This window comes from Vicugna pacos, chromosome 8 (assembly GCF_048564905.1).
Source record: "Vicugna pacos chromosome 8, VicPac4, whole genome shotgun sequence".
Taxonomy (NCBI): Eukaryota; Metazoa; Chordata; class Mammalia; order Artiodactyla; family Camelidae; genus Vicugna; species Vicugna pacos.
The window spans coordinates 49,687,042-49,711,479 of NC_132994.1; the positions used below are offsets into that span (position 1 = coordinate 49,687,042).

The 24,438-nt window shown below is 38.8% G+C and overlaps 1 protein-coding gene across 5 annotated transcripts in view; it reads left to right on the top strand.

Annotated features, from left to right (window-relative positions):
* Window positions 1–24,438, top strand: part of L3MBTL3 (L3MBTL histone methyl-lysine binding protein 3) — a 108,483-nt gene that overhangs the window by 15,428 nt on the left and 68,617 nt on the right. For 4 of the 5 annotated variants that reach the window (XM_031680070.2, XM_072965857.1, XM_072965856.1 and 1 more), the window contains 9 exons: window positions 6,015–6,131; window positions 12,784–12,895; window positions 13,264–13,338; window positions 14,719–14,878; window positions 15,999–16,128; window positions 18,236–18,320; window positions 19,822–19,913; window positions 21,852–21,956; window positions 22,772–22,907. In XM_031680070.2, the coding sequence (XP_031535930.1) occupies window positions 6,030–6,131; window positions 12,784–12,895; window positions 13,264–13,338; window positions 14,719–14,878; window positions 15,999–16,128; window positions 18,236–18,320; window positions 19,822–19,913; window positions 21,852–21,956; window positions 22,772–22,907 (997 nt within the window). In that variant the 5' untranslated portion in view covers window positions 6,015–6,029. The remainder of the gene's footprint in view (window positions 1–6,014; window positions 6,132–12,783; window positions 12,896–13,263; window positions 13,339–14,718; window positions 14,879–15,998; window positions 16,129–18,235; window positions 18,321–19,821; window positions 19,914–21,851; window positions 21,957–22,771; window positions 22,908–24,438) is intronic. The other variant, XM_015235793.3, reaches the window with a different exon arrangement.

A 24,438-nucleotide genomic window follows, 5' to 3' on the forward strand; every position in this document is an offset into this window, starting at 1 on the left:
CTTCTTTGCATGGGAGAGTGAGGAAGTTCATCCGTTAGATACACAATCCCAAGGGAGAGTCAGGTTGCACAGCCTTGGTTTAGGAACAAGGAGTGGTCCAGGAGAGAGGTACAGGAGGTCATTCTGAGGACAGCGTTAAATGTCGCTTAGTCTGTCCTCCAGCCCTTTTGTTGAATTCTTTGGGCAAGAAGATTGTAATAAAGGTGAGTAGAAGCTAAAGTTTCACAAAAGAGGGACTTTGGGAGTGTGATACACTGCATTGGTGCCAACAGTAATGGTCTCCACCTTCAGTAAAGTTATCAGCTCCTTGATGAGACACCTGCCATGGACATTGGTGGGAGCACATTGGATTGTCAGTGGTGAGATATGTGAGTGGGAATCAAAAGCCACTTTGGTGCGTTTGCTGGATATGTGAACTCCAAAGCTGTCCCTTTTGACATCACCAGTGGCTGGGGACCATTAGAATTTAGAAGAGGCTAGGAGGAAAATGGTATATCTTGGCTGATAACACAGAGGACCTATCATGGTACACATTTGAAATACTTCCTTAGGAAATCTTAGCCTCATTAACAAGAAATTTGGGATGTGATTTTCTGCAAAATGAGAAATACTGTTTTGTGATTTGTTTCGTAAGTGACTATTATCTACCTGTTTTTCAGGCCCGTGGAATAGAGGTTACAAATGGGATGATGGAGCAGTGCCAGGTGAAAATTAAAGAAAATACAAAACATAGCATTTCTAAGTATTAGTAAAAAATCGCTTAACTCTTAGAAACATGATTTGTTGAAGTGGAAGGGCTTTGTATGTTTGTATACAAATGTGAACACTTACGGAAAACAAAAAAGGAAGAAGACTTAGGGGGTCATAAAAGCAGCTTCTATTAAAATGATGTTGGTTGCTGGTTCTACCTGACTAGGAGATGGTAAAAAAAACACCTGATCTGCCTTAGCTGTTCAGACTTCTTGTGACAGTGAAAGTGGCCAGTGGCTTCAAAATTAGATAATGGGAAGGACAATGTAGTGAATATTTTTATGCTGTAATATTTTATACAGAATGTCCACAAGCCTTAGAATGAAACAATGGATGGAAACAAGTTTTATAAATTTTAGATATGTGCTTATAAGCAGAGAATACGATGTAACATTGCCAGGGTTTTATATAGCAAACACGTATTCTAAGTATTTCCTAAAGTATGTAGTGAACATTTACTACAGCTTTTGTACAGAGATAGCTCTTAGATTTTTTTCTATTTTCTATTCCTTCTTCTATGTACAGACAGGATTTTGTTGTTGAAATTGTCATACATTATGGGTTTTAGGTAGGAAAATACCAAAAATTTATTTGTGTTGAATATATCTCTTAATGACATTTTTGTTAAGGAGCATATATTCGATGGTATTTTATTAAAAGGATACATACTGTACTACTGATCTATATAAATCAAGAACTTTGGACTAGTAAACTGGTTTCTGGATTTGCCATGTTCCAAGGACTAAATAGGGAAAAGTAGATCTAGCCAGATTCTCAGAGGGGATAAGACTTTGAGACAGGACAAGACAGCGGTTAAGGAAGAAAGTCTGTGGTTGGAATCAGACTGACCTGGGTTTAAATCCTGGCTATGCCACCAAATACTTTTTTGGGTGAGTTACTGAGCTCTGCAACCCACTTTTCTTCAGTGTTGATTGGAGGCATAATAGAACCCATCTTTCTGTGAGAAAGAAGTACATGAAATCGTATGTGTAAATTGTCTGATGTTTTGAATCCTTTTCTGGAGGAAAGTGAGATTGAATTCATAAATCAAAAAGTCTGACACTGAGTACCTGGTGGGCAAATGGCAGTGTATACAAAGAGTAGTAAAATCTTTCTTTTTAAAGGAGCACTGAGGTTTTACCTAGTTTATCCACCAGGGGGAAAATTGTTCTGTCACTCTGCTGTCTATCAGGAAAGAGTTGCAACTCCTACATTACTTAATAGGGAAGCCAGTTTTATGGCTGATCTTTATCTATTTAGTGAGGTCGGTGTCATAGAGAACTTAAGGGTGAGTCTTAATTCATTTCATGGTTTCACTAATTCTTAGATTAATTCTTCCTCAGGCCTTTACAACCTAGTTCCTCTCTTGAGGATTAAGTCTTAATGATAAAGGAAGAAAGAATATTGAAGCATCTAGTAAACACCAATAAAAGATAGCTATGATTCAAAAAAGTACAGGGTTTTTTTTTTCTTGTTTACTCTTTTTAAGTCATAGGAAAAAGAACCAAGATGTAGAATGTAGTATAATAACCAGGCCCTCTCTTGTCTTCTCGCAGTTTCCAACATGTTGCCAGTCTTACTCCACCACTTTACCCCTTGATTGATTTATAGTAACTTCCTTGAAGTATATAATTTCATTTCACAATTTCAGTTTATATCTCTCAAATACAGGGAAGACCTCCCTCTTAAATGTACATGCTGTCATCATTCCCCTAAAAAAAAAAAAGCAATGATATTTCTCTAATATCATCCAATAGTCAGTTGGCATTCATACTTCCCCTCCTATCTAATAATCTTTTTGATAGTTTAAATCAGGGTCAAAACAAGATCTGTGAAATGCAGTATTGTGATTGGTTAATATGTCTGCTAAATCTCAATCTAAATTTCAAATTTCCTCTTTCATTTGTTACTATTTTATATATTTTTTTTGTGTGCAGAAAATAAGTTTATAATTTTGTATAGCAGTGACTTTCAGACTTTTTGAACACAGGTCTCCTTTTTGCTCTAAAAAATGAAAAACCTAAAGAGCTATTGTTTGTGTGGGTTATATATGTATCTATATATAGAGATACGTATTTATTGCATTAGAAATTAAAATATATTGGTTATTTATTTGTTATTTATTTATAACAATAGTAAACCCATTACCTTGGTGTATATTAGCATATTTTTTGTGAAATACAATCATAGTTTCCAGAATTTAAAAGAAGTGAGAGGAGTAACACTGGTAGATTTTTGCAAATGTCTTTAATGTTTGCTTAGTAGAAGATAGTTGGACTCTTATATCTGCTTATGCATTCAGTCTGTTGAAATATGTTGTTTTGGCTGAAGCATATGAAGAAAATCTGCTTCACACTGATATGGGTTTGGAAAAGGGAGGGATGTTTGAAAATTTTCATTTCATGATGGTATTCTTCTTTAATATTACACCAAAACTTGACATGTGGTAGTTTCTTACAGGTGGGTTGCAGTATGCAGTTTGAACCCTAATAATGAGCTTTTTATACTTTGTTACATTAAAATCCATTGGTCTATTTTGCCCTTTGAATGGATCCTTCAGCCATGCATAATTTTGAAACTTCAAACATTGGTTGTTTGGAAAATACTCCTTCACTTGAGTTATGCAGATTTTCCAAATGTTGACTTATTTCTTTATGAAATATTGAAAAAATCATACTCATAAATATTACCACCCATTGCCTTAGAAAAGTCTTTCGCTGCTGGGAAGCTGTCAAGCTCATGGTGGTAGATACAAATTTTTCCAAAATGCTCGAATTGCATCATTAGCAACAAATGCTGTCAGTGTTTTCCGTGACATGTCAGGCTCACTTCGTTTATTTTTAACAGAATATTTGCCAAGTATCCAAACCTGAATAAACATAATTTTTTAAATAAAAGTCAGATTAAAAGCAGCTTGTTCAGCTTGCATCTCAAACAATTCACAAGTGCTTTTCCCTGAGATGACCATGGTACTTTGCCATGCATGAGCGCTTTATGCATACTTCTGTTTCATCACACAGAATATTGAAAAGATATATATTCAAATATCAAAACTTAATAATATGTTTTATTTTACTTCATCAAAGACAGTCTTTGGTGAAACTGACGTTTGTTTCCTGTGAGTGCACGGGAGTGAAGAATAGAATGATTGCTACCTCACCTGGGTGCCCCTGCTCCTGCAGTTTTATCCACCATCAGTGTAAATACCAGTGTAATGAAGAAGGCAAATAATGTGGTAGTGTTTTTATGAAAATAATTTTGCCTTCTTGCACCTTTTGAAAAGTTCTCAGGGTTCCCAGGATCCATGGACCACGCTTTGAGAAATACTGCTGAAGAGTTTCTGACAGTCCGAATTTTGCTTCTTCGTATCTTTGTGGTGTGATTTCCCATGTTCCTTTGACTCTGGTATTTCCTGTAAATAGACTTGATACTTACATCAGGTTTGATTTAGTTTTTTCCTGGCAGGACTACTTCATAGATGGTGTTGGATTGGTTTTCTTAGAAGACATTGATGGTTGTTGTCTAGAGCCGTTATGTTAATGTTTCCAAATGGTTGTTTCAGTTCTATCGTTATTTCTTTGTTTACTAGCAAGGGTTTTTTTTTTTTTTTTTAAAGAGGGAGAAACTTCCTCTCACCAACAATTTGGTTACCCTTAGATACAGTTCTCATGGCTCTTATGCAATATAGGCAGGATGACTCCTTGTCTCTTTTTCCAAGTAATGAGTTGGTTCCCTTGTAGCCTCAAAAGGGGATCAGTGAGGTGTTCTTGGTTGGTTTGGAATGTTGTTATGAACTCATGAATCTGAACTTCCTTGATGTGTTTCAGTTCACTTCAGCTAGTGTGCTTACTTTGGGCGACAGAAACCTTTTCATATTGGCTTCTGAGTCCTGTTGGTAAGACCTCTGCTGTCTTTGAGAGCTTCCTTGCTTATTTGACAGGACGTTGCAGGCTCATCATGCACGTTCCCTGTCACCAAGCAGAAATCAGCTCCTTCTCTGGGAAGACCTGAGAGAAACGATATTTAGAGACACAGTCTGAGCACTAGACTGTTCGCTACTGAGTTTTTTAAATTAATTAATTAATTTTAAATTGACGTAAGGTCAGTTCACAGTGTTGTTTCAGTTTCTGGTGTACAGCACAATGCTTCAGTCATACATAAATATATATATATTTGTTTTCATATTCTTTTGACCATAAGTTACTACAAGATACTGAGTATAGTTCCCTGTGCTATACAGTAGAAACTTGTTTATCTATTTTATATATAGTATTTAGTATCTGCAAGGACTGTTCATTACTGTTGATTGGTGGTGGTTTAGAGTGTGTGAGTGGGCAAAGCTAGAAAATATGCGTATTTTCTAAACATAAAATGCATCATGTAATCATACTGATACTTCCATTCAGATTTAGGACCCATTGATCTTTGATCACCTGTCAGTGACACCAGCAAAATTACTTATTTGTTATATCCCATGCCACACAGACAAAAGTCTCAGAGTAACTGTATTAAGACTACCATCAGTGATACATGATTATGAAAAAGTTTGTTTTGAAATCTTTTTGAAAATAAAGCATTATCACAGTGTAGTTAGCCAAATTTGTTATCTTATCATAGCCTTATTGTGTTTGCTGTACATTTTTAGACTGTTTTCCTATTTCCCAGAACATCAACATAGCAGATATTTCAACTGAATTTAACAAATCCATTTATTGAAAGAATTAGTCACACTGTGTATTCATTGTATCGATAGAACAAACTTAATTACAAATTTAGCATAGATAGCAGTCAATAATGGACTGAATTTTCATTTCTTTTTTATCTAAATGACCTCTTTTTTCTTTTTCAGTATTTTATATTGGATATTATCCTTTATCCATATCTAATCTCTTTTCAATGTCAGAGTATTAGGAAAAAAAAACTCTTTAGAGGGTGAAGAATTCTATCCATATGTCATGATTTTTTGTTTTAAGTGAATATGCTATGAGACAATGTATTCCTTTTCTTTTTAACAATAGCAGAAGTTTACTGTGATACCTTTTTACCTTAGAACTTTTATTAATATTATCTTCTGTAATTTACTATGAATTATACTAGAAAATATGTTCATGACATTTTTGAAGTAGTTATTTCTAAATCTGTGGATATGGGATATTGTTATTAAGAAAATTATGTAATTTAGGGAAACTGAAGGAATGACCACTAAAATAACAACTGATTGTATGTAGAATATTTAGTGATATACATTTTTTCCCCTTTTCCAGATTGAAAAATACATCATGACTGAGTCTGCCTCTAGCACAAGTGGCCAGGAGTTTGATGTATTCAGTGTTATGGATTGGAAAGATGGAGTAGGTACCTTACCAGGAAGTGACTTAAAGGTAAACTGTCTTTATTACATAAAATTGTATGTGTGTGTATCTCTGCTTGTGTGTTTTTTTTTTTGTTTTGCTTTTGATTATTACTAAGATGAATGTGAGCACATTCGTGAAATAAGAGTTAACAGAATTAAGCATAGTGATTTTGGTTTTATACAATGCATGGTCCTTAGCATCTCATGGTGATGAACTGCTGGTGGATTGGCAGAAGCCTTTGTCACTTGAGGGAGGAGACTAAAGAATATTTCTGCAGTCTGTACTCATTAGGTAGAAATTAATGTATAGTTTCAAGGAAGATCATTTCAGTTTTTACTCTGTCATGATGGCCAATATATGTAAAAGCAGCGGACTTAGAAGACCTAGCTTTGTGTGTTTTGTAGTAATAGGCTTTATAACTAAGGGAAAAACCACATTCCCTGTGAAGAATTGTCTTATTTAAAAAGTGGGGAATGTTAAAATATTGAATAAACAGTACTATTCACCTCCTTTGTTTATACTGTAACTCTTAAATATGGATTTTTATCTAATCCCTTGTTCAGAAGCTGGTCCTTCCTGTAGATGAGAACTCCCTCAGAGAGCAGTGCTTCAGTCTGCTCCTTTCCTACGTGCTCACCCAGCCCCTTTGCCCCAGCCCCCTGCAGCCACCCCAGGACCACATCTGCTGCACCATGGTGCAGGGTTGTGCAAGCCCCCACCTGGAAAGCCACCGCCCCCACCCCTCATTTCTGACTTGCTTTTGCTCTGATCCTGTCTCTGGGACCTTGAACCTGCCTGTGGCCCTTTGGACTTTGTGTTTGTACTTGGTCATTCAGGTGTTTGAACGTCCTGTCTCCCTAACTGGCTGTCTCTTGGCTTGCCTCGGTAATGCTTGGCATTCTGGCCTGTCTTGAAGATAGAAATTCCTGCCCCCTAATACTGACGTCTTGGAGTTCAATCCCTTTTAGTGGCTACTTGACAAGTATCTGAGTTGAGCCAAAACTATCCTAATTCAAGACCTCAGTGGTGAGATTTGGACAGTTTGCCTCTTGTTGGAAGAAAACTACTTAGATTTTAGTTGGTTTAGGTTTAATTAAGTGCAGTGTGCCAACATATCTGAGTTTAGTTTAACAAAAACACTGCAGTGAGATTTAGTGAAATCTGGAGATGAGATTTCGTTTTTAGTTTTAGTTCTGTGTGACCTTGAACAAGTCAGTTAATCTCTTTGGATCCAGTTTCCTCTTTGGTAAAATAAGGAATTAAATGAATACCAAGGATTTTATCTGCTCTAACATTCTCCAAATGTTCATCTGGATTAAATATGATGGAACCAGAGTGCTGAAATTTTTGAGAAAGAAAAGCCGTTCCAGATTCTGATAGTGTCAGCCATGTATTAGTTACATGAGCTTTGTCAGATTACTTAAATTCTAAGTTTCAGAATTTTTATCTATAAAATGGAATATAGGATTTAGATCATAAGGTGGTCATAGGATTGAAAAAAGTAATATATGTAAAGCACTTAAATTGTATCTTTTACTGCTTCATGGTCTGTTTTGTAAACTGCTTTTTATTTTTTGATTGCTTCTGTCTCTTATTTTTCATATACATCTTTATCCCTTTTCTTCTGAGTGGCTTTTTGTGTGTGTGTCAGGTGGATGATGAAATCTGTCATTTTTGTTCTGTTAAGTGTTGACGATGGAGTGAAGTCTCCATCCCTAAAGAAATTTAGATTGCCTTAAGGTTTTCTAAGTAATGGATTTTAGGAATTAACCTATTACTTTTATTAAGGTAATCAGGTAATTAAGCCACTTAGTGGGTATTATAATCTGGGTTATTTGATTTGACTTTTAGGCTCATCTAATTACCTGGGTAATTGCCATGTATCCAGTTCACTTTATGTGCTGTTGACAGTTTGATACTCCAGTTAAAAAAATAATTTAAAAAATATTTTCTACTTTATAACCCTTTTTATCTGTGGAGGCTCAAGCCAGTTGATTATATTACTAAGAATTTCTAATTCGCTTGCTCTTAATATTAAAATTTAAGTTGTTTAAGAGGTCTGATAGAGAAATCGATTTTTTCACAATTAAGTTATTGGAAAGAACTTTGAATAAATCATGAAATCTCCTCTCTCACATCATGCTTTGCTTGTTTTACACTCTGGAAGCTTCTCTTTTTAATGGGCAAAGGCATGTGGGTTTCCTGATGTGCCATCCCTGGGACAGCCAGCTGAAGTTCATTCAGCTGGTACGTGGCGGGCAGGGTCTTATCACGGGAACAGGTTTTTTTTTGCTTGTTTGTTTGTTTTGTTTAATTTTTTTTATTGAGTTATAGTCAGTTTACAATGTTGTCTCAATTTCCAGTGTAGAGCACACATTTTCGGTTATACATGAACATGCATATATTCATTGTTGCATTCTTTTTCGCTGGAACAAGTTTTTATATGCTTCAGTTTATTGCCGTTTTGAAAGGACTTTTCCCTGTAAAAGCCTCATGATTGCTGGCTAATCAACTTATATTACTCTTCTGCTTAAAATCCTTTAGCAGTTTCCTGCGTCTGTGGCGGTAAAGTTCAAGCCCCGTAAGTTCACCACAGAAGCTTTCTGGTGGCCTAGCCCCTGCTTTCTTCTCCAGCTGCACCTCGTTTCACTCCTCCCTGCCTTCTGGTTCCCTTTCCAGCCCAGGCAGCTAGTTGAAGGCATTCCTTCTTGGTCCCTTTTACTGTTCCCTGTTGCTGGAATCCCCTTTCCCCTCTTGACACTGGTCTGACCAACCCTTATGTGAAACAGCGCACAGGCTCCTGATTTGGGAGCAGTAGCAGAAAGAATCGAGAACTTACTCTCCGGTGAGCACTCTACCTCCACCTTTTAATTTAATTCTCTTATTTAAACCACTTGAGGTAGTTTCTGTCACTGTCATCCTTTTACAGACGGGGAAACAGAGGCCTGGGGTGGTTAAGTCACTTGCTCGAGGTCAGGTAGTTATTGGCAGAACCGGGTCTTAACAACCAGCCTTTTCTGATTTTAAAATTCTCTTCCCACTGCTATACTACAGTCTAACAAGAGAAATGTTTTTATATCGAAAGAGATGCGAGGAAAATGTTACAGCAATTTAGAAGAGGTGTTACTTTAGCTGGAGGGATCGGGAAGGCTTTGGGAGCAGATGTCATGTGAGCTTTAGGTGCCTGAAAATAGGTAGGAGTCTGTGTGAAGACTTTCGGGGGCAGGGACGGGGAGAGAAGAGGACCTCCAGGAGAGGGACTAGCATCCGAAATGCAGTGATAGGAGAGAAGACAAGTGTCCACTGGCCTTCTTGAAAATGTTGTAGTCATTAACAAGACATTGTTGCTTAAACAAGCTTTGGAAACGTTACCATTGCCTAATTTGTTTCTTTAAAACTTAAACTGGTGTTTGTAGATTAGTATTTCAAGGCCAGCTGTAAGATCAGGCAGGCAACTAAGCGATAAGGCTCGTGGGAAGGTTCATGGTAGGGTTTGCTGTCCCTAAACGATTTCTCTACCCGAACTTCTTATGATGTCTGAAATTTATCTGCAGAGAATTATTCCTCTGGGTCATAAGGATTTAGTCTCCTGGAGTCCCTCGGTAAACTGTAGGTACACTCCTGAGAGCGATAGCATCTTATCTCGTAAGAATAGTTGCCACTTAAGGGAGAGCAAGACCCAGCAGCAGCGATGCAGAAATCCAACTGGAGAAGTCACTGCACTCTTAGTGCAGGGTACCTTGTCTTGACTGACACTCAGAACAGTTCAGTTATTAAATATCTTTGCCCTTAAAACAGATTGGTAAGTAGAACTCTCGTGTCAACATTGAAAGTAATAAAAATAGTAACCTCAGCAGTCTCTTTTAATGATCTACTATTAAAGACAGGCAAAAATAGACAAAAGATCTTTGCCTCTACAAGCAAAAATAAGGAAGAGAATGAATCACCTAACGGCGGTTTAAGGCAAGACAAACAAACAAAACCTTTACAACCCCTTATGTATTTCAGGCATATAGTAATTTTCTGATTGACCTGGATGTATCCACTAGCAGAATGAGTGACATTGTCAGCTGATGTGTGTGATTTGCTTAATGAAGCCCTTCTGTAATGTTTATAATTTTGACATTCTTGGTTGTAGAATGGAGTCATTTGCTAATTTTTTATAGTGCTTTTTAGATATCTAGGTTAAAAGAACTAATAACTTAAAAAAAAAGAATTGAAAGTGATCATATTAAGTTTCCATTGTTCCAGCATCATTCATAAAAGCATTACCAATTTCAGAACCTGAGTGTTTTATTGGAGAAAAAATGTTAGGAAATGTGTCAGTCTTTCTGGAATTCCATCTGTGGAACTCAGTCATGTCAGCAACACCTAACTAACAACCTATGTTGTCCAACATTTTTTATAACCCTAGTAATATTGTGGAAGAAACAAGAAATCCAAATTGTGAAGTCAGAGAAAAAACTGATCCCTGTGTCTTTTTGCATATGATGGTATACTTTGAAAACACTTTGAGGTTACTTTTGAGATAAAGTAACTTGGGTTAGAGTAGATGCTTTCAAATTTTTTTCAAGGTTGTAGGATGCCTTTGAGAATATGATAAAACTTATGAATCCTATCCCCAGATAAATATATGTGCCTTTCCCATAATTTTGCATATATGTCATGGGATTTATCAGCCTCTAAAGTCCATTCATGGGTCCCTGGCTTACAGGAGGTAACTGTGTCTTTAAATGCCATTGCATCTTTACTTTGTGCTTAGACTGTAGATCAGTTACTGGCAATAACTATTAGGAGAAGGAGAAGGAGAAAATAACTGGGATTAAATGTTATACTATGGGAATATTACCTTTTAGCTTTGAAAGTATTTGAGCCTAAAGCTTCCAAGTGTCATAGTCTGATTTTTTATTTCAAGTTTCCACTCAGCAGTGATCTCTTTTCCAGCATTTGAAATGCCAGGGTGGTTTGTAGTGAGCAGCAATGTGGAACCTTAAGCCATGGGAGACTTTCTGTGTGATGTAAACGTTTGGTGCTATTCCCCATGTTTCCCATTTGTCGGAAAAGTTTAACATCAACATATAATAAAAGTAGAACTGCTTACCTGGGCTGATGCCAGTTTTAAAACTCTTTCGTTCAGAATTGATTTTCTGCCAAATTTTTAAATATCGTTCATTAATAATCATGATGGCTTGGTTTTTCTACTCTTGCCCAGTAGATGGTACTGTCAGCTTTATTTTGAAATATTCTGTTTTCAGAGTTGATCATTTAAAAATTTATTTTTTTCCCCAAAAGTAAAGTTATTTTTAGCTCTTTCCCTTCCAATTGACTTTTTACCACCTCCTAAACTGACGTTTTTAGGTGAACCCACTAGGTTTAGTATATACATGCTACGTGGGAACTTGCATCTGGAGTGTGTAACAGGGAGAAAACGTTTTCAATTTCCTTAACTGTTTCAGCTTGTTCAGTCTAGAAAGCTTTTTACTGATGATGGACTATGTGCAGAAAATTGTTTAAGGTGCTCTTTTCACCTGGTGGAAGGAATAGTTAAGAATAAGAAAGGTGTAGTTTTTGCTTAAGATTTTTCTGGCTTGTAGTGTGCATCTGGTTTGGTAAAATAGATCATTCTGTTGGCATGCTGATCAAATAAATTTTTAGATTAAGAAATGGAAGGCCTCATTTAAATACTGCATATTTGCATGCTCATATATATTTCTGTGAGAGATCTAGAAACTTTAAGCAAAAAGTTTTATAATCCTTTTGAATTTTGAGCTGTCTAGCTCTTCATCCCCTGTTAAAGTTAGTAGATCTCTAAAGTCATTCTGTTTTATGGAAAAACAAAAGAAATACCGAATGACTTTGAACTTCATGAATGTGAGAGTAAAGTTAGCTGTTTCAGGGAGGATGGGGCCCCTCCCTGCACACAGGTAGTAGTGAAAAGCCTTCAACACATATACAGGATGTCTGAGAAATTGCAGAAGAATATTTGGTTTGAGGCTTTCTGGGAGGTGAGAGGAAATTTTCAATATTTGGAGTCAAAACGTCCATGAAATCAAAATACCCTTACTTTTTAGTAATGAAATTGTCCACGAGCTAGGAGACTTGGTTAGAAAGGAGAACTCTAAAGACCGGTGAAAGAGGAAGTGCGGGGGGGCCGGAGGACCCGTGACTCATGCTCAGCCGTCCTTGTTTACATCTTGGAATATGAGGCTAGGAATGCAAAGGTCGTAATTTCCAGAATAGCAGCACTCCTTTTCTTTAAACTAGGTGAACTGGGGTGAGACAGGTTGATTCCTGGGAAAACAGTAATTCTCCTTATACTTAACTTTAATGATTAAATAAGCAGTGATATGAAATAAGAAAAAGAAGTTTCAGCAAAATTTAAAAAATAGTGTTTGAAGTTACAAGCTGTATAAGTGAGCTGGCAACTCCGCAGGATGGTTCAGGTGTGGTTGTTTGTGTCCTTAAGAAGTGTGTTGCTGCTTTGTTCTATTCTTGCTTCCCAGAATTCCAAAATTGGTAAATGTAAGGTGCTTAATAGTGGTAGTGAGCTGATCTACATATAATTATTTAAATTAACTTTTAAAACCTAATTCACTTGCTTTAAAACTGTACCAGCCATTAAATGATGACTCTTCTGAGCACTTTTGTAAATTTTGCCTCTTTCTACCTTTGTCGATAGTTTCGCGTAAATGAGTTTGGAGCCCTGGAAGTTATTACAGATGAGAGTGAGATGGAAAATGTTAAAAAAGCAACAGCTACTACAACCTGGATGGTACCAACTGCGCAAGAAGGTAAGAATGGGTCATCTGGATGGCTATTTCTTTCTTTGGAGAGTTTTACAGTAAGAACATCTAAGGTTTTATAATAGGCTGCAACTTTGAAAATCCTGGGTGATCTTCTTGTCACATATTCTTAGGTAAATTTCTATGATGAAACTGATATGGAACCAGCTTTTATATTTTTAAATAACTTGAAACTGTCTTCTTTTCTAATGCCAGATCTGTCATAGCACAAAGTTAATTGGAAATTATCAAGTATTACCATGTTGTCATAGCCTACCCAGGTGATATTAGCCAAAAGCCTGCCACTTTTTTCTCATCTACTCCGATGGTTGTAACTAACACCTATATGCTGATGACTCCTAAATCTATATCTCCAGCCCCGACCTCTCCCCCGAGCTCCAGGCCCGTATTTCCACCTGCCTACTGGACATCTCCACCTGGATGTCCCACAGGTACCTCAAACTCCACATGTCTGAAATGCGATTCATTTTCTATTTCTTTCTCCCCTCCCCACAACCTGCTCTTTCTTCTGTAGCCCGCATATCAGTTGACGGTAGCACCACCCACCCCACGGACAAGCAAGAAATCTAGGAGTCATCCTGAATTTGTTCTCCCCCGGCCCCACAGCCTGTTACTTAATCCTCTTGGTTTTTATTTCCTAAATATGTCTTGGATCTGGCCTTTTCTGCCTATTATCACTGCCACTGCCCTAACATAGACCCTGATCCCTTCTCACCTGAACTACTGCAGACGTCTCCTAAAGAATCACTCTGCTTCTGATTTCCCCTAATTTATCCAGCACACCGAAGTCAGAGGAACTTACATAGATTGCTTATCTGATGCTTCACCAATTTCTTATTGTCTCTTTAGCAAAGATCTGGGTGACCCGCACCCACCTGCTTGCTTTGTCTCTTTGTTCTCTGTTCTGTTCTTTGAACGCTGTGTTCTGGCGGGGCCAGCAGCACTGAATTACATCAAACTCTCCCACCTCCGTGTGGTTTCATGCTTCCTTGCCTTTGCTCGTGCTGTTTCTCTTGGCTGGGATGCCGTTTGTCTCTTTGTCCAGTTGGTAAATTCCTCCTTGGCCTTTGAACCCCTGTTGAGGCTTTATATCAGAAAATCTTTCCTTGACCTCCCCCCAGGCCGGATGAGTCACCTCTGCCTCTGTGCTACTTCTGGACCTTGTTCATACTTCAATTATTGCATGCATCACGTTCTATTATAAATGCCGGTTTTCTTGCCTGTCTTCTCTCCTAGACTGTGAGCTCTCTCGGGCAAGGTCTGTGCTGTCATTATCAGTGTCTAGCGTAAATTGGTGCCTAATAAATGTTTGCTGAATGATTGATCAGCCAGCCTAGTGATTTAGGTGAAAGGAAACGTGAGCTCCTGTGGATGGCATGGATTCGGGAGACCTGCTACGTTAAAAGTAGACGAGAAAAACGTTGCTTTAGCCCATTAAGTAGAACATGATATAACGTAGATAACCCTTTTAACAAATTGTCAGAAAGATACCACTGCATAAGGGTCTATATATGGATGGTTTCATCTTCTGAATTTAGTGACTCGTGAGATTGTCTTCATTTTACTCAGACAAGCTTCTGCTTATCTTTTCTGCAGGGTGGTTTTTGTTATGTAAATAATTTGGGTGATGGCATCCTCTTCTCCCCACCAAACGCTGTAGTTTGATCATTCATTCAACAAACATCATTCTTTTATTGTGTTGCTAACAAAATTACTAGAAGAAAAAATATACATGTATTTTAAGTGTTTGTTGTCGCAGCTTTATTTTTATTTTTTTTATGTTTTTTTGTCTCCTTCTTCTCATCTTCTAGTCTTTTCCGAGAAGACTGGGATGCCTTTCAGGTTGAAAGATCCGGTGAAAGTGGAAGGCCTTCAGTTCTGTGAGAACTGCTGCCAGTACGGCAGTGGAGACGAGTGTCTTTCTGCAGGAAACTATTGCAGCCAGAACTGTGCACGGCATCTCAAAGACAAGTAGGTTTTTGCCCCCATCCCATCTGTAAAATGAGTTTGAGAGTCCAAGATCACGGTGCTTGGGGATACAGAGGTTTTGTGCTTGCTCTCTGACATCTGTCACTGAAAGATGCCTCCCCCCCACCCCCGGAGACTTCCCCCAGGGGCCCTTGGACCTTGTACCCATTATTGGACCTGGTGACCCCAGTCATGTCTCTGCCCACTTCTTTCGAGTTTTGTTTACATTAAGTGGATTGCTCCCTAGCCAAGAGCATTTAGGTTTCTTTGGGCTCTGTACACATTTTAATGATACTGGTGCTTATGGAAACATACTTTTGTTTATATTTGGGGGTTCTTAGGTGATTGAGCTAAAACTCCACAGCTGGAGTAAAGCTTTTCCTGATTGGGAAGCAGCTCCATGGCACAGGGAGCAGTGTAGTGAGTTGTGTTGCGGCTGAGCTCAGGACAGACTGAGGGTTACGGGACAGCTGTGACCGACGGTGGTGCGGGACTGCCACTTGGGGACTGTCTGACCAAGTCAGCTTATCGTCCAGAAAGTGTGTTTCTTGCATATGATTGTTTACTACAAATAAATGACTTGACATTTATGTTTTAGTGGAGTTTCCCATGTGTTTTAATCAGCACAGACTGGGGAATCGTCTGTTTTTGTTGGCCAACTGATATTTTACAAAGTTACACTTGGCCTTTTTCAGTTGGACTTGGCATTCTTAATAATTGCTAGAACTTAGCTTTAAAATTGCCCTGAAGACTAGAATATCTCTCAGTGGTTGATTCTTTTATTAGTATGGATGGCAGCTGTGAAAGACAAGTAATTTTAAACTTGTTAGAACCTTTTTCACATGTAGCCTGGTCCCATCTTTAAATTACATCATTAATTATCTGATTCTAATAAATAATTAATTACGTAAGTTAATATATAAGCTAATTTCCACTCTCAACCTTGACAATGTCATGCGTGATATTGGTTTGAAGTGTCTCTTATCTGTGGTATTTTTATATATACACATTTCTCCTAGGAGTTACATACTTTTTAAAAAATAATGTTTGCGTTGATAATCAACTTGTAGATATTTGATAGGTTTTGTTTCCTGACATTCTTTTGGGTTCATAAATACAACAGAGATCAGAAGGAGGAAAGGGACGTGGGAGAAGACAACGAGGAGGAAGATCCTAAGTGTAGTCGGAAGAAAAAGCCAAAGTTATCTCTGAAAGCCGACTCCAAGGAGGAGGAAGAGCGAGATGATGAGATGGTTAGTGCTCGCGGGGCTGCTTCTGAAGCTGGGAGTGCCGTGGTCCAAGGCACTGGCTGTGGAGCCAGTTACCTGAGTTCAAATGCTGGTTCCGGGACTCTGTTTTACCGTCAGCAAGTTACCTAGCTGCCCTCTCTGTGAGCTGCTGTCCTCATCTCAGAATAGGAATAATAAGTCCCCCTTCCTCAGGGTGAAGAAGTAGGAGGTCCTGGACTTCATTGTTGGGGTGAGAGAGGCAGTAGCAGAACCTTCAGTTCCACATGTGAATTTTAAATTCCTCTTGACAGCAAAATGCCAATCTCATTTCGGTCAATTGCAGATGTCTCATAAAACCATGTGAGTAGGTAGAAAATGGCAGATAAATGTCAGGTATATTTGGGGAAAACTCATTCAGAATGTGCTAATTAAACAATAAATATCTCATCTCTAAAGTATTAGTAGCTCTATGAAAAGAGAACTTGGAGATCTCATAGCATTTTCCTTAAGATCAATATTGAGCAGCGATTGTTTGCCAGTCACCATTCTAGGAGCTGGGAGTGCAGGGATGAATAAGGTAGCAGGACGGGGTCTCTCTCTTCTCAGGGACCTTACCTTCTCGTTAAGGTGACTTACAGTAAATAAAATAAATGGGAAATGTCAGCCTGTGATAAGCGCGATGCTGAGAATTACAGTAGGGCAGTAAGATTATCTGACTGCTCTAAGTTGAGTTATCAGGAGGGGTGGCATGGACAGTGTGATCTGAATAACAAGAAGGAGCTTGATACGTAAAGTTAGGAGTGAGGAGCCCCCCAGGGCAATGCCAGGGAAGTCCGTAAGGTAAGGACAGGTGTCTGTGAGTCTGTTTCTCTTTTGTATATAAGTTTGTTTGTCTTTTTTTTTTTTTTTAGATTTCACATATGAGTGATATCATATGGTATTTTCCTTTCTCTTTCTGGCTTACTACACTTAGAATGACATTCTCCAGGGCCATCCATGTTGCTGCAAATGGCATTTTATTATTGTGCTGTACACCAGAAATTGACACCACATTGTAAACTGACTATATTTCAATTAAAAAAATACATACAGAAAGAAAAAAGAATATGCATAGCATGTTTTGTTTAAAGAAGTAAAGAAGACAAGGTAGTTGAGCCTTGAGGATTAGGGGAGAGTGGAGTAAGATGAGGCTGAAGAGGTCTGTGTGGTCCAGGGCTTTATGTTAAACCAGAGCAGTGAGTTTTCATTTTATTCTGAGTGTGATGGGAAGCCACTGGAAAGCTGAAGGCAAGAGAATACTTTCATATGATTAATTTTTTTAAAATGATCACTCTGGCTTTGACATGTGAGAGGAAGACTCGGATCAGGAAACCAGTTAGGAGTTCACTGCAGGAGACCAAACAGAGGGCTAGAGGGCTGTGCGAGATCGAAGTCAGTGGACTTGGTATACACGCTAGAGGTAGGGTTGTCACGGGGCGTGAGGGAAAGAGAAGAACTAGGGCTAACCCCTAGATTTTTGGCTTGAACAGTCGTGCCATTTCGTGAGAATGGGAAGGCCAGGAGTGGAGCATGGATGGAATCTGGAGGCCTTCGGCTGTCCTGAGTTTGAGATGCTTTTTTAGACATCCAAGTGAAGATCCCACATAGCCATCTGGATTCATGGATATGGAGTCAGGGAGGCGGTCAGGGCTGGAGGTGCGTAGACTGGGGATGTTTGGCAGACAGGTAATCTTTCAAATCTAGGGAGAGGGATGAAGTAGAGAAGATAAGGGGGCTGGACTGCAGGAGGACATCAGCAAGGGGGCTGAGAAAGAGGGGCCAGTGAGGTACAAGGGAAACCAAAACAGAGTGGTCAAGGAGCTGAAAGAAAAAAGCGTTCCAAGGAGGCGGGAGCAGTATCTGTACTGTTAACAGCGTATAATTCTTGGAAATGTTCTTATTTTGTGAGGACCTCAAGCCAAAAGCAACACAGTTCTCAAGTGACCTATATTCTTACTTTCTGTAGAAGTTATGAAGTGAAATTGAAGAACCGTACGAAAAAAAATGATGCTTTCTGACAGCTCTCTAGCTTTTCATTGGTGCCAATTTCATGAACTTTTTAAAACCTGTAATCTTTTCTTCCTTCTTGTAGGAGAACAAACAAGATGGGAGAATCCTGAGGGGCTCCCAGAGGGCCCGAAGGAAACGGCGAGGTGATGCGGCCGTGTTAAAGCAGGGTGAGCGGGTGGGAGGAAGGCTTTACTTACAGCTTTATGAAATCGAACATGTTTCACCCAGGTAGACGTTTTAGTCTTAATTGTCATGCGCACTTTGGCAGGTAAAGTGTTGTTTGGCGGTTTTCTTTGGTTAAATGAGCTAATAAAAGAGTTTATAAGAAGTAGATGGGGGGGGAGTGGAAATTAGTAACTTTTGAGTAGTGTCAGGGCAAACTTGAGACGGTTTTCCATTATTTACTTTTCCATCAAGTAGGTTTCTTCTGTTTCAGCACTTTTACTACAACTTCTGTTCTTGTTCATTTCCTAAGATGATAGATTTTTAATGTTTCTTCTCGATCACAACCTCCTGACATGGCACTGTTTTTCCTTTCTTTGTTCCTCAAGGAACACTTTATTCTCATGAGGAATCTTGTCCTCGGGCCCTGCCCTTCAGTACTTGGTGGATGAACTGGCTGCCTTATTCGTCGTGGACCTTGGGTCCTCTCCGTAGACGCCTCTGTGTGCTGCACTAGGCTGTATCCCAGGGACCTTCCTGTTAGCTCATGGCACTGCACAGCCCCGCCTCCAGCCCACCAGCCACATTGTCCCTCCAAAACGGGGCCCGAACCCAGCGCTTCTCTTCAGGGCTGGGCTGCATTCTTCGTTCGTTCATCTCTTAATTCCTCAAAAAGAGTTTTGAGATATTTCTACCTGTGAGCAGACAGCCTAACTTTTACATTTCAGAGATGACCTTCTATTTTTACGTCACGGAGATTAAAGGGAGTAAATAATCTTCAGTTACTCTGCCTCTGTCCTTCAGTTCTACTCCCAGGGCCCTGGCTGGTCTGTGACCTTGCTCCTTCAGTCTCTCCCCACCTTGAGTTCTTCCACTGTTTTCCTCTTCATGAGCTTCATCACTGCCTGTTCTGATCCCACCCCTAAAATACCTTACCCCCAATTTTACTGCCTGTCAAGTTGTTACACTCTTTCTTTCATTTTTCATTTTTTGTCAACTTAGTCCCAAATAAAGTTGATAAGAGCTGCCTCGATATTTATCACTTATGTATTCTTTTGCTGCTTAAGATCTGGCCCTTGATGCATTGATTTATTCCCCCCTCTCCAGGATTAGCGGCTAGTCCCCAAACACTTAGCACTCTGGCCTTTTCTTGATCCTCAACTTCTTGATCCCTTAGGACAACATTTTGAGCCTCCTGCTTCCAGAAGCTCTCACTTCCTGTAGCTTCCATTATACTCTTCTATCTTGGCTTCCTACTACGTCGTCTTCATTTACACTAAGTTCTTCTATCTTCTACCCTTATACCTGGATATACACACAGTTCACTTCTTAGCTCTCATTTCTTTGGAAGAGGAGCCAGGAAGAGAGACTGGCAGATACCAGCCATGGAAGTAAGAGATGAGCCAGGCCTGGGAGTGGCTAGGGAAGCGAGAAGTCGCAGTATACCTGCCACTCTGCTTTCTCAGATCTGGACATCCTGTCATTTTCGTCTCCCTTGGCTTTCAGGTTTGCCTCCAAAAGGAAAGAAAGCTTGGTGCTGGGCATCCTACCTGGAAGAGGAAAAAGCTGTGGCAGTGCCGGCGAAGCTGTTCAAGGAGGTACGGGCCCTTCCAGGAGGCGTTGTCCGTAACAGCGGGGGCTGGAAAGCTGGTCTGGAATAGTATTGCCGTTCCTACTGTCTGTTTAGGAAATGTGACTTGGGATAATCTCTCAAACGTATTGTTTCTCATATGTGGAGGGTCACCTCCCAGGGCAGCTGGCATTATATATGTACACCTTACCTAGTGCCACATGCACAAGCACACACCACCGCGTGTGCACACATGTGCGTGCACACACACACACTCTTTCAACATTTACCAGGCTTTCATGCATTTATTTTGAGAAGGATGCTTCTACTACTACTGAAAAACTAGTAGATAAAGAAAAACCGGCATGCAGTGTCATGTCAACATCATGGCTTTGGGAGAATAAAAATGAGTTACTGAGGTTTACATAATATCACAACAAAACATCTACAAATGGCTTACTATATGAACCATAATGAAAATATTTTGTCATAAGTGATTTAAAATCAGTAAAAGTAGTTCTGAGTAGGAGCTGCTGTCCATGGGCTAAACCAGGGGTCAGTAAACCCCTTCCATAAAGAGAGATAGAAAATATTGTAGACTTCGTGGGGTATGTGGTCTTAGTTGTAAATCAACTCTGTTCTTGCAGTGAAAGCAGCCAAAGACAGTATATAAATGAATGAACATGGCCATATTCCAGAAAAACTTTATTTACAAAAACAGGTGGTGGGCTGGATTTGACACAAAGACTGGTTTGCAGAGCCCTAGTCTAAGTTATTTAATTATATTTAATCATGGTATGAAATGAATCTGCCATCAATACCGTGTTATGTATGTATGAACACAGAGTTTTTAAGAAGTAGTGAATAGTAAATGTTGGGATGATTACATCTACATTAAGAATATTTAATCTAAATATAATAGTAATTGCATTTGACACTAAACTATATAATTATTTTCTGCAACTTTGGTCCTTTTCAGAATAGACTTTTTCTACACTTTTAGAAAAAGTTTAAATGTAGCTTATTACCTGCATCAGTAGTACATTCATGTGATTCGGAATATGAAAGTGCTATAAGAAAATTGTATATGAATATAAGACGTATGAACACGAATCCTCCCCTCCCTATCTTTAATCAACGGATAACATATGTCACCTAACTGGTTTGGGCTTTGCCTTTTTAACTTAGTTTGGAGATTATCCCATCTCAGTTCGTCTACTTCCCTCATCAGTCTTTCACACTAATGCATAGTATTCCATCTTGTGTTTGTTCCCTAATAAAGTAAGCTGCTCCCTGTTGATTGACATACATGTCATATATGTGTCATTATGTATGTGACACATAATGAGTATGACACACACATATATGTGTCAATCAATAGGGAGCAGCTTGAGTTATTATGAAACAGACATAGATGGAATACTACATGTATATATGGAATATGTTTTGTATATGTATGAATCTTTTGCTAAGTAAATGTTTTAGTGAATAACCTTGTACACCTCTCATTTTGCACATGTGTGGGTATCTCTGTTGGATAATTTCCTGGCATTAGAGTTGCTGAGTCAAAGAGAATGTTCTTTTTTTTTTAATAGCTATCATGAGATCGGTAGAGTTTATATGAGTTTATATCCCTGTTACTGATGTTAAGTGTCTCTTTCCCTAGAGCCTTACCCACGCAGTGTTACCAAGCTTACTGTTTCTTACCAACCTGATAGATGAAATCTATTTTACTGTAATTTTACTTTGTCTGACCTTTACGGGTCAGGTTGAGTGTCTTTTCAAATATATGAGATACTTGAACTTCCTTTTCTGTGACCTGCTTATAGTCTTTGTCCATTTTTCCATGAGATGATTCAGGGGCCCTTTTCTTTTGGACTTTTGGGCTTTGTTTTGTATTTGGTTATATAATCTTTATTTAAGAATGGTGATCACTCGCTAAAACTGTTTTCATTTTGCATTTTAGTATCAGTCATTTCCCTATAACAAAAATGGGTTTAAAGTTGGCATGAAATTAGAAGGCGTGGACCCTGAACATCAGTCTGTGTACTGTGTCCTCACGGTGGCTGAGGTAAGCTTTGCCTCATCTTTAGTTCTCAAGTGAAATAGCCCTTGTAGGGTTTTAATAATGGGAAAAGGTGCCATTTGCTGAGTGAAAAGGAGATTGAGAGGCTGAGCTTCTATCTGAGAGCCCACGGCTGAGCGTGACCCAGCTGAAGCTCCATAAGCCCACGTGACCTTCTCACTCAGAACTTCCCCAGGTGGGACCCTAATTTAGGCAGATGTGGGGCCTCAGCATTTGGCATACTTCCAGAGAGTGAGTTTTTACTAGAATCCAGATTCCCTAGATTTTCTTTCTTTCTCTCAACTCTGCTACTGCTGGAGAGGAGAATATGTTGACTTCTCCCTGTGTCTGCGCTGGCCTTGGTCTGGCTGGACGTCACCGTGTGCGGAGCTTTGTAGAGGACAGAGAGCCAGTGTTGAGCCGGTGCACAGCAGGGCGTCCACCCTGGGGCCCTGCAGGAGCCGTGCTCCCATGCTGGGCTGGCCGCTTCCCTGCCGGCTCTCCTGGCAGCACGTGCTTGTGCAATAGAGGGAACGAAGAGAGGACTTGTGTACAGGGGAGAATTGTTCTTCACCCTGTATCCATGTGCTCTGAACGGAATTGGGGATGATGCCAGCACACCTCAGCTCTTCCCAACATAATGGCCTTTGCCTTCAGGTTTTGTCATTTGTTTGACTGTCTTTGTGGCTGTTAGTGAGGGTACTTTGATGAACATAATCTATATCACACTTGATATCCATGTTAGTTTATTTTTGCATACATGCACAGACATTCTAGGTTTGTTGTTGCCGTTTTTAATCAGCCTCCTTTACCTGTTTCAGGTTTGTGGATACCGGATAAAGCTGCACTTTGATGGATATTCTGATTGTTACGATTTCTGGGTCAATGCAGATGCTCTGGATATTCACCCAGTTGGGTGGTGTGAGAAAACTGGCCATAAACTCCATCCTCCAAAAGGTATTGTCAGTTTTTAATTTCATAGTTTATATTCTGAGAACACTTATTTTCTTACATCTTAATTTGGATTTTTAAGAATTCAGACTTTATGAAAATTCAGGTAGGCCCCAATTTAGGCTTATTTGTAGTATTTGGTTAAAGTAGAAGAGTTTTTTAAATTTTGTTTTTTATTGATGATTTACGGTGTTAGTTTCAGATAGACAGCAAAGCAATTCGGTTGTATGTATATGTAAAGTGAAAGAAATTTAAAAAGTAGAATCCTTCTTAAGAGAATAAACTGTGTCCATGTACTTATTTGCATATAAAATAACAATTGCATGATGTTTAATTTTGACTACAAACAAATTTCGGTATGGATTTCTGTTCTATACACACATGTGTTTGTGTACATACATCCTCGAAAACCTTGATTTGAAAAATTAGTTCTAACCTGTTTACGTAACTACTGATACTGCAGCACATAAAAAATCTTAAGACATTATGTATTGAACTTAGAGATCTTCGTATTTAGGAGACTGGAAAGGAGTAGAGAACACTAAAAATTGGTGAAGGTGAAGGTTGAACTAACAGCAGTTACTCTTTTATTACTAAATGCTTTGTATTGGTCTGTCAGTGATTTTGTCTGTTTCATGTTTACAAAAGACTAAAGAATAACAGAGACCATCTTTCTCAGTTCATCTCCAGCATATTTAATAAATCGCATTTTCTTCCTTTTCAGCTGTTACATTCACTATTATTTGCTTGATGTCAAAGAATCAGGTTACTAGTTTGATATTTTTGGCCTGTTTCAGGGCTGTTGGTTTTTAATGGACAAGCCATCCTTTGGTTTTAAGTGAAAAATTAATGGCAGAGTGGTATTTTCAGATGACTGAGGACTGAACCAAAACGCATAGAAAAGATAAGGATGAAAAAGAAAATCTATAAACCTTTATATAAATTGGTCTCTTATATATGGGGAATTATCAGCTCTTCTTTTCACGCCGCCTCCTGGACTTGGATGGAAGTAGAAGAAAGCACAGGCGCGGATGAAGTGAAATGCTTTACGTATATCCTTTTGAAGGAAATGTTTGATTTAACAACATGAAACATGAAATTGTGAAAATTAAGACAAGGACATTGCCATCACTGGAACTGGCCAACATGCTTGCTTCATAAATCTTGAATTGTCACACTTGTGGTGTGATAGGCCAAACATTTTTATCTGTTGTATTACTGTTTTTTTTCTAGCTTCCCAGTTGTTCCTGCAAGTTAGTCTCCCAAAATAGAATAGGTGAGGGGAAAACAAGAAACTTGACTGTTGCAGCTCGCTGCTGAGGAATTCCACCAAAAAATACTGGTAGAAATGGCCTGGTAATAAAAAGAAGTACATCTGAGTACAATATGTATTTGCTTCTTTACACATTTTTTCATATCCATTCATTATTACCATTCATTCAGAATTGAAAAAAATAATACAATTTGTTGGAAATAAACACCCTGTGTATAAAAATCCATAGTTACAAATTATGAATTAAATATTATCTATTTAAAA